This window comes from Hylobates moloch, unplaced genomic scaffold (genome assembly GCF_009828535.3).
Source record: "Hylobates moloch isolate HMO894 unplaced genomic scaffold, HMol_V3 SCAFFOLD_1, whole genome shotgun sequence".
NCBI lineage: Eukaryota > Metazoa > Chordata > Mammalia > Primates > Hylobatidae > Hylobates > Hylobates moloch.
This window is the reverse complement of record NW_026652276.1, coordinates 198649647-198665111: the sequence shown is the minus strand read 5'-3', so window position 1 is coordinate 198665111 and position 15465 is coordinate 198649647. Positions and strand designations below refer to the sequence as shown.

General features: G+C 39.9%; 1 protein-coding gene across 5 annotated transcripts in view; it reads left to right on the top strand.

Moving 5' to 3' along the window:
• CTTNBP2 (cortactin binding protein 2) overlaps positions 1-15465 on the top strand; it is a 162755-nt gene that overhangs the window by 96095 nt on the left and 51195 nt on the right. For all 5 annotated transcript variants that reach the window (XM_032761548.2, XM_032761549.2, XM_058426194.1 and 2 more), the window contains one exon: positions 9944-10061. In XM_032761548.2, the coding sequence (XP_032617439.1) occupies positions 9944-10061 (118 nt within the window). The remainder of the gene's footprint in view (positions 1-9943; positions 10062-15465) is intronic.

Sequence of the window (15465 nt, the reverse complement as noted above, 5' to 3'; positions counted from 1 at the left end):
GCAGGGTCAGGATTCACACTCATGCTGCAGAGCTCATTCTCTTGCCCTGTATCCTCAGCTGCCAAACTTATCTCTAACTGTGCTGTCTTACCGATATCTAAGAGGGAGCTCTAGATGCTCAGATAGAGTACAGAAAGATTCTGAATATTAAAGAAATAGTATAATATAGTAGTCCATTCACTCATGTTTTTCTGATGTCAATCACTTTAGCATTAATATGTGTTAGCAATAAGATATTAGGAAGTTCCTGAGTGCAAGGCACTGTCCGTGCTAACATTTGCAAGGATCACTTTTGCCATTAGGTAGCTCCTAGTTCAATGGCAAGTGTGCAGAGTACAAGACAAATGTAGGATAAGAAAAGCACACATAAAAAAGTGAACACAGGGAGAACAGAAATGCAGTTGGAACAGTACAAAAATGCAGCAATTACAGGAAAAAGAAAGAGAACATACATATTTCAAAGGGCAGAGCTCCAGGAATGTTAGGCTCAGGCATGGCCCATTCTGGAGGAGGTGGAAATTATTTTGAGCTTTGCAAGGAGGGTTAAATTCACCATTACCACTGAAAAAGGAGAGTGGTTCAGGTGAAAGGAGCATTAAAAACAAACACATGGAAGTAGGGAGGTGGATAACAGGTCCCCTGTTAGTTGGGATAATGGAGAGTAGTGAGAAATGAGACCTGACTAGGAGTTTCACAGCAGGGCCCAGGGCCTTCAATGACATAGCAAGGAGTTTGGTCTTAATTTACTTGTCAAAGTGAAACCATTGAAAGATTTTGTACAAAGGAACAAAATAATCAACTGAATAGTTTAAATAGATTCATTTAGCAACAACATCAAGAAGATTTGAGATTACGAAGAAATTGATATCAGGAAGGGATACTACATGAAAGATGATGAGAGCAGTGGAAATAATGAGAAATATTAGGAATGCCCCAGGAATGAACATGAATTAGATGAGGGAAATGGGGGAGCTGAATAAAAAGATAATAGTGACATTCCCAAAAAGAACAAGGAAAAGGCATCATTTTGATCAAGAAGACAATGCAGTTTTAGACATGCTGAATGTAAGTGCTACGATTTGTTCATCCAGATGGAGATAGCTAACGATGTGTATTTAGAGCTCTTGGTTGGGTAACTTCCTGTTATTGTGATCTTAGCAGAAGCTGTTCATCTTGGACTTTGGTGTTTTACAAAATGAGAAAAGGGCATGATTCAATTCAATCTGGAGGTATTGTTTGTTAGCAGTAGTTTTGTTGTTTTGTTTCCCCAACTTTACCCTTTGACAAAAGAGATACAAAAATTCTGGGAACTTGATTTGTATGTATTATTTGAATGGAATGCAATAATATTTGACATAAAAGTTTTTGGGAGACAAAGATGGAAAATGTGAATAGTTTAAACTTGAATATGCACTGTTAATCTAGGACTATGAATCTCTTTTGCTGTTGTAGAGGTGCATGGAAAGGGTAGTTTGCAACCTGCCTCCACTCCTTTAAAAGAAAAACTCTGAATGTAATATGAGATGTTAATGATAGGAGTATATTATGCCTGCACTCAGCCTAGAGGCAAAAAAAAAAAAAAAAAAAAAAAAAACAGGAAAAACAAAACCTGAACGCCCTTGATCTAGGATGTTCAGCTACTGAACCTCTCAGGCTAGGCAGAAAGGAACCCACTCCCCAGGATGAGTTACCCTTCAGTGTAGGGCAATTGTGATGCTGCTCAGCTCCTTAATTATGAATTCTTTATTAGTTCTGGTGTTTTTATGATCAAAGATGGCATTGTCATTGATTTCTACACCTCTGGCATATTGTCCAAGGGAAATGTGACCTCTTTCTCCCATAGACTATGACTCTCCTATATTCTTTTACTCTAAGAAGCACAAGATGAATTTTGGACAAGGAAAGAGATTTTTTTAAGTGGGCATGACTGACAATATTCACACACTGCTAGGCTATTAATATATTTTTTAAGCCCTAGAGTGGACATTTAATCTTCTAGTCTAACCTCTCCATTTTATGATTAAGACATTTAAACCCCAGAGGGTTTAGTAGATAAAAGTTGGGAATGAAGCCCAGATTGCCTGAGTCCATTAGTCTTTTCATTGTACCATACTTCCTTCTCCCCTAGTCAAAGATATTGGAAAATATATTTGTATCATTTGCCTAATATTTATATTCTGGCTGAGATAGTTCTTCAGAAAGTAATCCACTTATAGCTAAGATATTAAGGCCAGATTTCTGAAAAGAATACAGCTCCAAGCTAGTCATTGCATTGGTAAAAAGATTCTACATTGACCACAAGTAGAGCTTAAAAATATTTTTTTTCTTTACTGTAGCATACGTTTGTCTAATCTGCACAGGGTAGTAGAATCATTGCTACCCAAGAAGATGACTTCAGTTTCCACATGGTTTTCAGTAGAGAATTGTGGAATTTCAGAGCTTGAAGGGACATAGCATAGCTCAGCGGTCTCCAACCTTTTTAGCAGCAGGGACCAGTGTCGTGGAAGACAATTTTTCCATGGTTGGGGGTGGGGTGGATGGGAATGGTTTCAGGATGAAACTCTTCCACATCATAAGGAGCATGCAACCTAGATCTCTTGCATGTGTAGTTCACAATAGGGGTCACACTCCTATGAGAGTCTAATGCCACTGCTGATCTGACAGGAGGCGGAGCTCAGGCAGGAAGGCTTGCCACCCTCCACTCACCTCCTGCTGTGCGGCCTGGTTCCTAACAGGCCACGGACTGGTACTGGTCTGTGACTGGGGGTTTGGGGACCCCTGACAGTTCATCTAGTCAATGTCCCTTGTGTTGCAGATAAAGAAAGTCTTTATCTACAGCAAATGGGAAATGGGTAACTAATTCCTGAAGATCAAATTCCCAAATCTGTCCTTTTTCCACGTTAGCCCCTGGTCTTTTTTCCAATGGTTAAGAAATTTGTGCAGACCACCATTAAATGTTATCGAAAAACGTCTCTCTACACTGGCCTGACTATTCCAGAGGGACTGCTGAACTAAGGATAAGCCTTTGTTTCCATCATTTCATGTGAATAGATACATGAGTTTCTTAACGAAACTTCTGTTCTGTCATGAAACCATTGACATGTTAGTTTCCTGCAACCAAAACAAATTTAGGAGATTGTCTGGATTTGAGTGGCTCTGTTGTTGAAGTTCATATACCCAGAGATTTTTTTCACTGGGGGGACTGCATGAATTTTTGACTGCAGGAGGAGGTTATACTTCTCGCTTATGTGTTGCCGAAGCCAGTGGCTTCCTGTCACTTCTGCTTTTGCTCAGTCTCCCTGGGTGTTTTAACAAGTTGATGATTTAATGCAAACTCCTCTCTCCCTGGGCTTCCAGAACACTGCCCTTTTCTCGTTTCCTCTCCAACTTTGCTGACCAGGCTTTCTATTTGTTTTTCTGCTTTTTGTTTTTTTGGGGTGTGTGTGTGTGTGTGTGTGTGTGTGTGTATTTTAACTCTAAGCAACTCCCAAGCTTTATTCTCAGCTGCCTACTCCTGTTTTCTAAGAGCTTATCCAGTCTTTCAGGAGTCAACTGTGACTCCTGCAGTAACTGGTCCCAAACCCATATCTCCATATCTGCCTTTTTACTTGTCTTCCAGACATTCATCTCCAGCATCCTGGAGGTCATCTCTGGGCAGGCCCACTGTCCTCTGATCAGGTGGTAGCCCTCTTGTTACCCACTTTAGATCATTTTTTTGTGTTAGGATTGCTATCTGCCTGATGCATTGTTAGCCTTTAGCCATATGAGAGTCAGACGTTTCCACTCACACTGTAGCAGCCACCTCGGTCCTCCGGGAGGTCTCCATGAGGTGTGTGCAAAGGTCCACATGACGCCCCAACATTTGGATTCCATCTTCTTAGGAATTGGATGCAACAAGAACAAGATAATAGGAGTCACTAAAGTTATTCATTGTCGGATGGAGTTGGGTAGCTAGTTTAGAAAAGAGAAAATTAGATAAGGTGCCTGCAAAAGGCACAAAGTCATTGGAACTAGATTTTAATCATGATAAATAGAAATCTGTTCTTTGAACTCTGTTGTAATGCTTTTGATTATCTATGATTATTTCCTTTTTTCTATTAATTTTTAAAAAAATTGTTCTGGAAAATGCCTTTTTATACTCATTCTCTGTAATGTTCAGTGAAGAGTACTGAATGCTTTCTTACTTTGGACAGCAATGACTGGCAGAATCCTAAAGGGAATGTAAACTTGGCTGCCCAGAGTCACGCTCCACCTCTCATCCAAAACATGGGCCATCCAGTGTTTCCCACCAACACCTTTCACGGATCTGGGTTTTGATCCTTTTTCTCGTCACTCTGAACTTTCTCACTTGAATGATCTTGTTGATCTGCAGAATATAATCTATAGGGATTCCAAAATCTCATCTCTAGCCCTACTTAAGCATTTTCTAAATCTGTCTAGGCAGGTCCTTTCCTTGGTAACCAGTGAAACAAACTCCAGTTTTCTCAGTACAACCCTGTTTATGCCTGTCATCCCAGTGTAATTATTAACAGTGCCTCCTTTTACTCTCTAATGTGTTCCAGTTTAAACAGTTATAGGGTAACCCTGTTGGGGACCACATTCACTTTTGCTTCCACCAGACAGCTCCCTTCTAGCACATTCTTGGGCTCTAATGTTTATGCTTCTTGGACAGTCTGCTGCAATTCTTGCTTCTCCTCTCTTACTCCAATAGCATCACCTGGCATTTGTTTACTTGCTCCATCTTCCTAACTTAAAGAACTTAAATGATCAACACAACTCTTGATTTACTCTTTTACGAATAAATTTTGAATGGCTTGCCTCCTCCGTAGTCTTGTCAGCGCTGCCCTAAGGGAGCCCTCATTATCTGCTGTCTGGGCACATTCATGGCACTGCCGTGGTCTCATCATGTTCGGTCTCTCTGCTTCCCTTACATTGCCATGTGAGGGGCCTTTCTAACAGGTGAACATGGTGATGTAATTACCTGCTTCATGTCTTCCCAAGCCTCTATCACTTCCAAGGCACGGATGCCTATCATGACAGTCAAGTCCCTTCCTGATCTGGCCTTGGTCTGCTCCCCTAGACACACTTCTGTCTCCTTCCTTAGTGTGTGTTAGGCTTTGACCACACACGACCAGCCAATGTGCAAACATCCTGTGCTCTCCCCACTCCCTGCCTTTGTATCTGCTACTGCCATTACCTCAAATGGCCTCTTCTCCTGTCCTGACCCCTGTCTGCCTGGAAAACATTTCAGCTTGTCTTGGCTTCTTGGAGTTAGGTGTTCCCAGGATACCTCTCCACACTTTGCTTAGAGAGCATGTACTTTATTGTAATTGTTTGCATGCCTCTCTGCCTCTCTGTCTCCTCTGAACAGTTACTTTTTAATCCTTATATATACTGTGTCCAGCAGAGTCTGTGGCCCAAAAGTACTAAATGTTTGCTGAGTCAGTAAGAGAATGGACTACTATATTTTCTTAACTGGTCTCCTTGCTGTAACTCTCGTCCTTGCTGTCGCTCTCGTCCTTTCCAATGTAATCTTTCAGTACAATTGCTTTTCAGAACATGGCACTTTCCTTCCCAAACACATCCTCTTGCCCACAGAAAAGCATTCAAAGTGCATAGCACTCAGCCCTTCACAGCAGCCAACTTCATCTTTGGCCATGCACACCTAACTCTACCTTCTTGCTCATGTTGTTATTTCCCACATTAACAGCTTTCATCTCCCCAGCCTTGTAAAGCAGCAGTTACACCCCAAGGTTGTTCTCAGCACTTGAGCTGGGCTTTAAACATATAATCGCAAACTTTTTTCACTTTCTTTCCCTCTGCTCAATCTCAAACTCTTGGCTCCCTGCTCTGACTTTGATTTTTATCTCTAGCTCTCTGGACTTGGGGTTTCTACTGAATTTCCTGGGCACTGGTACCTTGCTTCTCAGCTCTGCCTAAAGGAGCCTGGCACTTCCCTCACCCCTCAACCTCTCCTCTGTTCTTGGTCCATAGTAATGGATCCTTCTGTTTCAGCTGGACCCATGGGCACCCAGCATAAAGACAGCATTCTCCAGTCCCCATTGCAGGGAACTATGGCCAAATACTTGAGTTCCGGCAAGTGGAATGTGAGTGCATGTGAAAGCTGAGGCCTAAACTACTTCTTTAAAAGGTCTCTGTTATAGCAGATGTCTCCATATCCTAATAGGAATTTAGCTTAAACTCATCCATCTAGATCCCTGTCTCCGTATCACTTGGGAAGACATCCTGCCCAGTTTAGGGCCCCGGGACTCTATTTCCAGAAGCAGGGACTGGGATCACAGCATTTGTCCTCTTCACACAATCCCATTCAACAAGGAGAGAGTGTAGATACTTCTCTCCCTCTTTACTTCCTCCTGCTCCTCCATAAAGTAAAACTGTACTCATTGCTTCACCAGCCCCTTTTCTGAGTGTATCAGGACACTTTGCATTCCTTCCTGAGACATGGAACTGCTCTACCTTATTCACCATCAGGACCCTCAGCCCTCATAATAGCCCCTGGCCCAAAGGGGCTTTGTGCCTTACTTACAAATTGTTGTGAGGGCTAAACGAACATTGAATACTTGCAAAGTGTGGAATGTGCCTGGAACTTAGTGTGCGCTCAAATAGTTGTTGTAGCTGTTGGTGTTAAGTGTCAGTAGGGCCAAAGTTTTCACTTTCTTTGAGTTCCCCATGCAGCCAGCACACACTGCAGAATTTACACTTGTAGTAGTGTTTGGCTTTGTGCTACCCTCATGGGGACTGACATTCGTGCTTCCTTAAAGAGAAAGTCACTGCTTATGTTCCGGCCCACTGACCTACCTGAATGTAATAAAAATTAGAAATAACCTACTTTGAAGGTCAGAAATAAAAGACTCTCAGTTCGGGAGTATTGCAAATTTGTGTTACCCCTTTTATCATTTGTGTTTGTAATTTGAAGTAACAACACTTAAATTGTCTTGAGATTAGTGACATTTGTTATGTGCTATAGTACCTCACCAGTTAACTGGATATTTGGACTGTTTTCTAGCTGGTGATGATGATGTTGATTATAGTAATAATAGTAGCTACTAATAAATATTGGGAGTTTAGTACAGGCCAAGAATATAAGAACTTCGTGTACATCTTTCTTTCATTTAAGTCATGTTAGCCTTATGAGATATAGATACTTGAAATACAGATAGAGAAATGAAAGCAGGAAAATGTTAAATGATTCAGCAACAGTGGTAGATACAGTCATTTTGGTTGGCAGGATTAGAATCCAGGTCTGCTGTGGCTCTTACCTACATTTACTGCAAATTCTAACTTGCAAAATAAATGTGTGATTTTTATCATTTATCATCTTGAGAATTCACTAAGTTTAGTGCTCAGATTGCTTTCTATTTAAGTTTCTAATTGGAGTTCATTTCTAAATCAACATTATCTTATTCATTTACTGATTTTGTCCAAATTAGTAATAACAAATTGATGTGAATTGACATTTATTTATCTGACTTTGTGTTCTGTTAATTTCTTAGCGATTTCTTAAATCTGAACTGTAGACTTCTGAAAGCCAGACTTCCAGACTTTTCTTTAAGATCTGCTTTTTTAATGGCCACATAATAATTGTACAGACTGCCAGACTTAAATGGCAAGTTTTAGAGAGATCCCTCTAACCTGAACAGGGCCAGGTGGGGAGAAACAAATGTCCTAGTTGCTTCCCTTTGCAAGCAGGCAGATTTTCTTTACTCAGGAAACCCAAGGCCCAGTTTCCCATCCTTCCACCATCCAAGAAGATTCTGTCTGTCAGCTTTACCCTCAGAGCAGCACTGGCTTCCTGTTAAAGTTTCACTGAATTGGCGGTTTCTGCTTACTTTTTTGTTTTTCTTTCTGGCCCTTAGGGACTCACTGTACTTTCTAGCCAACTCATTATTGCATTTAAAAGTATGTTTCAGAGGCAACATGAAGCAGCTGGAACTCATGTATACTCCTTGTGGAAGTGCATATTGGTGTAGGCACTTTTGAAAGCTCTTTGCAATATGGACTAACGTAGAACATGTGTATGCCCTGTGCACAGCAGTCCAGCTCTACTATATACTGAACACCAAACATGTGTCCACCACAGGACATGTACTAGAATGTTCATAGCAGAACACCAATGTTCATCAACAAGAGAACGGATAAGTAAATTGTGGTATACCACAATGGAATATAATGGAATCCCACATAGTAATCATGTTTTAATGAAGATGAATTCTGACTACTCCCAACACACGGAAGAATCTTAGAGACATTATGTTGAATGAAAGAAGCCAAATATAAAAATGCACTTACATATAGTATGATTCCATTTATATAGAGTTCACAAATAGACCAAACCAATCTCTAATATTAGAAATCAGATAGTAGTTGCCTCTGGGGGGGAGGGAGGAGTTAATTGTTGAGATGGAGTACAAAAGGGGCTTCCAAAGTGCTCCTTCCACAAGTATGTGTGCTTTGTGATAATGCTTCAAGTTATACACTTCTATGTGGACATTATATTTCTTTCTGTCTTTTTTTTTTTTTTTTTTTTTGAGACAGAGTCTTGCTTTGTCACCCAGGCTGGAATGCAGTGGCATGATCTTGGCTCACTGCAACCTCCGCCTCCTGAGTTCAAGCGATTCTCCTGCCTCAGCCTCTGGGGTAGCTGGGATTACAGGCGCCCAACACCATGTCTGGTTGGTTTTTGTATTTTTGGTAGGATGGGGTTTCACCATGTTGGCCAGGCCAGGCTGGTCTGGAACTCCTGACCTCAAGTGATCCACCTGCCCCAGCCTCCCAAAGTGCTGGGATTACAGACATGAACCACCACACCCAGCCAGATATGGTATTTGCTTTAAAAATATTTTATGTTAGAAAGGAAAAAGGTATATTTTAAAAGTGGATGTAAGGGTGTGCTACAGAAAGATAAGAAAAGGCTATTCAAGATGACCTGGTTTAATATGTTGTTAGAACTGCAAGACAGCCCCATGCCTCTGAGTGGGTGTGTGTGCGTGTGTGTGTGTGTGTGTGTTTAGGGGAGTCATGGTGGGCAGGGCATTGCTTGTTGTGGTTATTAGTTCCTCTTCATGCTTTCTGGTCTATTCATTTTTCTCCTTAGCCTTGTGGGAAATTAGCCAACAAATCATCAAGTGGTAAACATTGATATAGGAGAGTTCTTTGGTAAATATCCTGATGTAATATCTTGCCATGTGCTTATTTATTAGAAAATTTATGTATATATATTGTCTCTTACTTTGCATTTGAAAAAATATGGAGGACTAAGACTTTTCAGTTCGTAGTTCTACTTTTTGAATGGAAATTTCCTTAAGCAACACAGAAGAAGAAAAAGCTGAAAAGGAAAGGTAGCATAACTTCAACATCTATAGGGAATGTTTTTCTAAAATCTCAATCATCATGATGTGCATATTTTTCAAATAAAATATGGCAAGGTAACATCTCAAATACAAATATGCTTATGAGGACTCTTAGAATTGTTAAAATTAGGGCCCTGCACTTATATTACCAGGAAAGCAGTTTATAGTCTAGAAGACAGCAAAGTACATCCCATTATAGCAAAAGTCTTTTTGTTTTCTATTGCCAAATTACCATAAAAGGAGAATGTCTGCTGAAATTAATTTTGTTCTTAATTTCAATCTGCAGACTGATTAGCAAGCTATTTTTTTTCTTGAAACCTAAGAAGCTGTTCTGTGGAAAAATGTTATGATCCTATCATTTGCATTTAAATAAGTGCTCTTTGTTTTGCATTTCTAGACATTTTTTAGTTTAATCTAAGATTAATCTGTATATTGGGATTGATGGAATTGAAATAAGATTTATAGCTGTGAATTCTTGATTTGATTGTTATAGGCAACTGGCTTTTCCTTTGGGTTTTGCACTCAAGTTAATTCATTTGGACTTGAAGGTAATAGAGCTCTTGTCTTTACAGAACTGCCTAGAAATCTTGTGTAGGCATGGAGGGCTTGAGCCAGAAAGGAGAGACAAGTGCAATCGGACCGTGCATGATGTTGCCACTGATGACTGCAAGCATTTGCTGGAGAATCTGAGTGAGTGATGTTCAGAGCTTATTGTTTATCTTTCCCCTATGCTGCTGGGGCCTCTGGTACAATGGGAAAAACTATTTACATCTTTTGCATGTCCTTTTTAACCTTTTTGGAGCCCTAGCTATGGCAAAAATACTGACTATAAGTGTGATAATTAACTATTTTTCCATATAGAATGACTTTTTGCAGAACTAATTGCTATTCAAGTAATGCTGGCTTCTCCTTGTATTTTACTGACCTAGGAGAGCAATCTAAATATTTATTGCATTTTTCTTCTGACTTAGATGGTCTTTCTAGACATTAGAAAGGCAGGATATGAGAAATCCCAGCTCCGTACCCTGCATCAGCTGATTGTATGAAGCAGGCAAGTTGATTGTCTCCCAGCACCTGGTCGCCTACTTTTCTATGAAGATAATTGATCATCTTTTGGGTCCCTTCCAGCTCCAAGAGTATATGCTCCTCAGCATATTTTATAAAGGCTCACTTGTGGGTTTATGAGTGTGGAGTATAGACCTTACAAAACATCATGACCTCTTATATTAAGATTATCGCCCAATCCATCCAGTCAGCCAGCTGTATCAGTAATTCAATTTTAGGATAAGCAGAATTTTAAAAATTGAAATAATGTTTTTATCTTCAACCTAATACATATATACTTTTATTTTGTGAAGAAAATTTCAGAATGGTAAGCATGTATGCAAACTGTGTAAGTATACTTTAATATAAAATATAAAAGAGAATCATAGAAATTCTGTTTAAACCTGAGTGGGTTTTTTTGGTTGACAGAAGGCTTTATTTATCATTAAAGTCTAGGTTTCGGGACCTTAAATTTTTGAATCACTGCTCAGTGTCTGAAACAGTGTCTCATATAGAATTTCTCTAAAATAGATCTCTTATTACAAGCTGATGCTAACCTAATAACAAACATGGAAAACTTTCTGTTGGGCTAAAATTTTATTATGGAATGTAAATGCTATCATTTAATTATATTCCACTTTTTGATATTAAACATTTAAAAAATAGAAGGAATAAATGTATATAGCTGTGGTATCTTAGATGTGAAAAATATGAAGCATATTGGCATGGCTGGGATAGACGTGTGATTAGAGGTGGAGAATTGGAAGGATGAGACAGCGCAATTGATGTTTTGGGCAGTTTAATGCTCATTTCAGTAGTTTTGACCTCATATGGCACTCAGAGATGAGCCAATGAGATTGTTGATAGTGCATAATATGATACAAACGGTATTTTGGAATTTTGTAGGCAGCTCTTTGTGGGACAAATCAACCTATAGAGAGTCTGGAAACAGATCAAGCATCAAAAAGTTTTAATGATGTGTCCTCAGTTGGACCAGGGTGGAGGAGAGGGAAATGGTATATAATGAGGAGAGGGATGGGAAATCCTAAAATTGAGGATTAAGGAGGACTTTATGAGATAAAACACTGATATGGGAGACCTGAGTATAGTTTCTATCTTGGACATGTTAGCAGGATTTGCAGGTGCACATCCTGTGGAAGACTGGACATTAGGTAGTGTGATTTAAGGGAAAGGGCATCGGAATCCCAGTACCCAGATGTCTGTGTAATGTCAGGCAAGGTGCTTAGCCTTCTCTCACCTCATTCTGCTCACCTGTTAATAGGGTTAGTAATTATTCGTATACCTGAGTGCAAAAGAGTGGATTGTTTCTTAAGGTCTTTCTAAGATTCCAATTCTGACAATCCGAGAGAAGTAAAAAAGACAGGATATGCATTTAGATTATGATTACTTCCATAAGGCTGATGATAAAAGCTGTGAATGCAAATGAACTATAGAAAGTAAGTGGGGCCAGGTGCGGTGGCTCACGCCTGTAATCCCAGCACTTTGGGAGGCTGAGGTGGGCAGATCACCTGAGGTTGGGAGTTCGAGACCAGCCTGACCAACATAGAGAAACCCCGTCTCTACTAAAAAATACAAAATTATCTGGGCGCGGTGGCATATGCCTGTAATTCCAGCTACTCAGGAGGCTGAGGCAGGAGAATCACTTGAACCCGGGAGGTAGAGGTTGCAGTGAGCCAAGATGGCGCCACCGCACTCCAGCCTGGGTGACAGAGTGAGACTCCATCTCAAAAAAAAAAAAAAAAAAGAAACTGAAGAACAGAATATGTCAAAGAAGAACAAAGATACACAATTATTTTCATTTGTTCAACAAACTACTCCTCGCCTAAGCACATAGCTAGAAGCACTCTTGCACGTGTGTACCAAGAGACATATGAAAATGTGTGTTGCAGCATTGTATGTAATACTAGAAAACTGAAAGCACTCTAAATGGACATATATTAGGGAATGGATAAATAGAATAAACTGTAGAAAATTCATATTTTAAAGGTAACAAGTAGCACTTAAAATAAATTTTATCTATATAAATCACCTTAAATACATTAAAAAAATGTTGAGTGAAGAAGTCAGTTATAAAAGGACACATAAAACCATCTGTGTAAAAGTTTAAAAATGCAACTCCAAGCCTATATTTGTTATAAGTACCACTAAATGAGACAAAGTGTAAAAATATGCATAGGGGAGGTAAGAGCTTCCCTATGGAAGATTTAAGTGAAAATTGAAGGGCTGAGCCAAGAAAGAGTGGAAAATAGAGCCATTCCAGGTGAACTAGCAGCATATCTGGAGGCACTGAAGGGAATGTGCTTTGGAGTCTTTAGAGGTATTAGCTATATCTGCAGTGCTGGGGAGAGGAGGGAGATGAGTATGGGAAGTCTAGAGTCAGGTCATAAAAGGTCTTGTATTCCTTTTGACTCAATCTTCTGTGTAAGTTTTGATGCAATCCTGTGGACATGAATGAACAACTGAATGATTATAAGTGAGGAAGTAAGAGGTAGCTAATGGGGAAATAATTGTCTTGATCTTGTTACACAGGGTACCATAGATGGGGAGCATGACTGGTACCTAGTAAGAGGGAAGGAGGCCTGAATAAGCCAGGGAGTCACAGGGCTGGAGAAACAGGGTCATGGGGTCATGGTTCAAGTCATAGGTGTGCTATGAGACAGGAATGATACATAGGGTGAGGGGAAAAGCAAACTGAAGGCCAAGCCCAAAGAAACCCCCATTTTTAGGTCAGAAAATATTTTTTAAAAATTACTCTAAAAGAAGATTGGGAAATAGGAAGGACAAGAGCCAAAAAATAATGGTGTATGGTCAGGCATGGTGGCTCATGCCTGTAATCCCAGCATTTGAGGAGGCTGAGGCAGGAGGATTTCTTGAGCCCAGGAGTTCAAGACCAGTCTGGGCAACATGACAAACTCATTCCCTAGATGTGGGGTGAGAGTACCAGCTTGAGGTGTCCTGAGACAAGGTGAACATGCCTCCAGCCTGGGTGAAAAAAAAAAAAAAAAAAAAAAAGAAAAAGAAAACAATAGTGTAATTGGATTCAAGTTAGGAGAGCTTTCCAACAGGAAGAAGTAATTTAATAGTATCACATTCCCTGGACTGTAAGGGTTAAAAAGAGTCGATTGCATTTGGCAAATATAAGTTACTGCTAACAAGGAGACAAGTTTCATGCAGTTACATAGACAGAAGCTGATTTTTTAAGCTGAGAATAATATGGAAAGGCAATGGAAAAAAATCTCTGTTAGAATAGTTTTCTTCATCCATTGAATAGACACCTTTTTATTAATTCATTGAACATACGCTTATTGAGCTGCTGTTGTGCCAGTCACTATCTTAACCACTTGATGTAAGTCAGAAAATTTTTAAGAAGATTGTTCTCATCCTGAAGCTTATAGTCTAACATTAAGAGATAAAATGAACAATAAACATAAGAAAAATTTATTTTTTGGCATTGTGAGGTGGTGAGATATGCTATGGAAAAGACTAAGGGGGATGAGGATTGTAAGGGTGCATTTCAGCTTTTAAAATGGTGGCCAAGTTTGCCTCACTGATGAGACATTGAAGCCAAGGCTTGAAGGAGGTGAACAGGGCAGCTATGTGGATATCTAAGGTAGGAGCTTTAGCACCAGTTGGACAGAGGCCTGAGGTAGCAGCATTCCTGTTGTGTCTGAGGAACTGCAAGGAGGGCAGGGTGACTGGGTTAAAAGGAAAGAAAAGCAGGAAGACGGGTCAGAGCAGTAGCCATTTCAGTGTTTGAGTGCAGGAGAGCAGTTAACAGGGTGGAGCGTGGCCTGATCTTGTTGGAATGTGTAGGCCATTGTAAGAACTTAAGGTAGCCATTGTAGTATTCGACTGTAGGAGAGATGGGGTCTGATGCACATTTTAACAGTAGCACTGGCTGCTTTGTTGAGAATCAACTATAGGAAGTCACAGATAAATCAGGAACACCTGTTAGTACATGCACATAGTATTCCAGGTGAGAGACAATTATGGTGGCTCAGTGTAGGAATGTAGCAGATGAGGTGCTGAGAAGGACTTGGGCTCTGGATACAGCTGAAGGTAGAGTCAACTTCCTCATGGATTGAATGTGAAGTGTGAGAGAGGGAGGAGATTCATAGATAATTCAAGGTGTTCACTCTGACCAACTGGCACAATGGAGTTAGGAGGAAAGGCTGTGGTGAAACAGATTTTCTCATGAAGTTGGGGAGTTCAGATTTGGATGCAGGAATTTGAGATGTCTCTTAGGATATCTGTGTGGAGATGTCAAGTCAGCGGGAATTCCCGAGACAAGTGAGAGCTGGGTGAATAAATGTGAAGGTCAGCAGTCTGTCAGTGATATTTAAAGTCATGGGACTGGATGAGATCACTAAGGGAATGAACACGCACAAAATAAATAGAGAAAGGAGCCCCAAAACACACTATCATTAAGAAGTCTGGAAAAGGTGGAGAGAACAACAAAGGAACAACATTAAAGAGCGACCAAGGAGGTACAGGAGATCCAGGAGGAGTATATCAAGGAGCAAAGGGAGATCACTTGTGTCGGATACTGTGGATGAGTCAGATGACTGAGAGTCAGAAAATGGAAAATAAGTAATCCAGCAGTTGGTTAGTTAATGGAAAAATCCCAGTTTAAGAAGAGGATCATATAAACACATGTTGTTTTAAAGCATTTTAATTTTAAAGCATACAAAGTAATTTTTTACCAAAGTTTAGAGGTCTTTAGTATAGGTTCTACTAATTAAAATTTCACGTACTCTTGTTTGAAAAAAACATACCTTTAATGCATCATCTATGATTTCTAATGTTTGACTGCTTAAACACACTTACGAAGCAAACTAAAGGTAATACCTGTCCAGAGATTATGAAACCATTTCTAATTTCATATAGTTGTCCCATTTATACCTCATTAGATAACATTTTTTAGCAGTTCCTAAACTGTCTCTAAAGGATTCAAGTTAGTTTTCTTAGGAACAGTAACTCATATTTCATCAATTTATGGAATACTTAATTCAATAATTATAGTCATCAG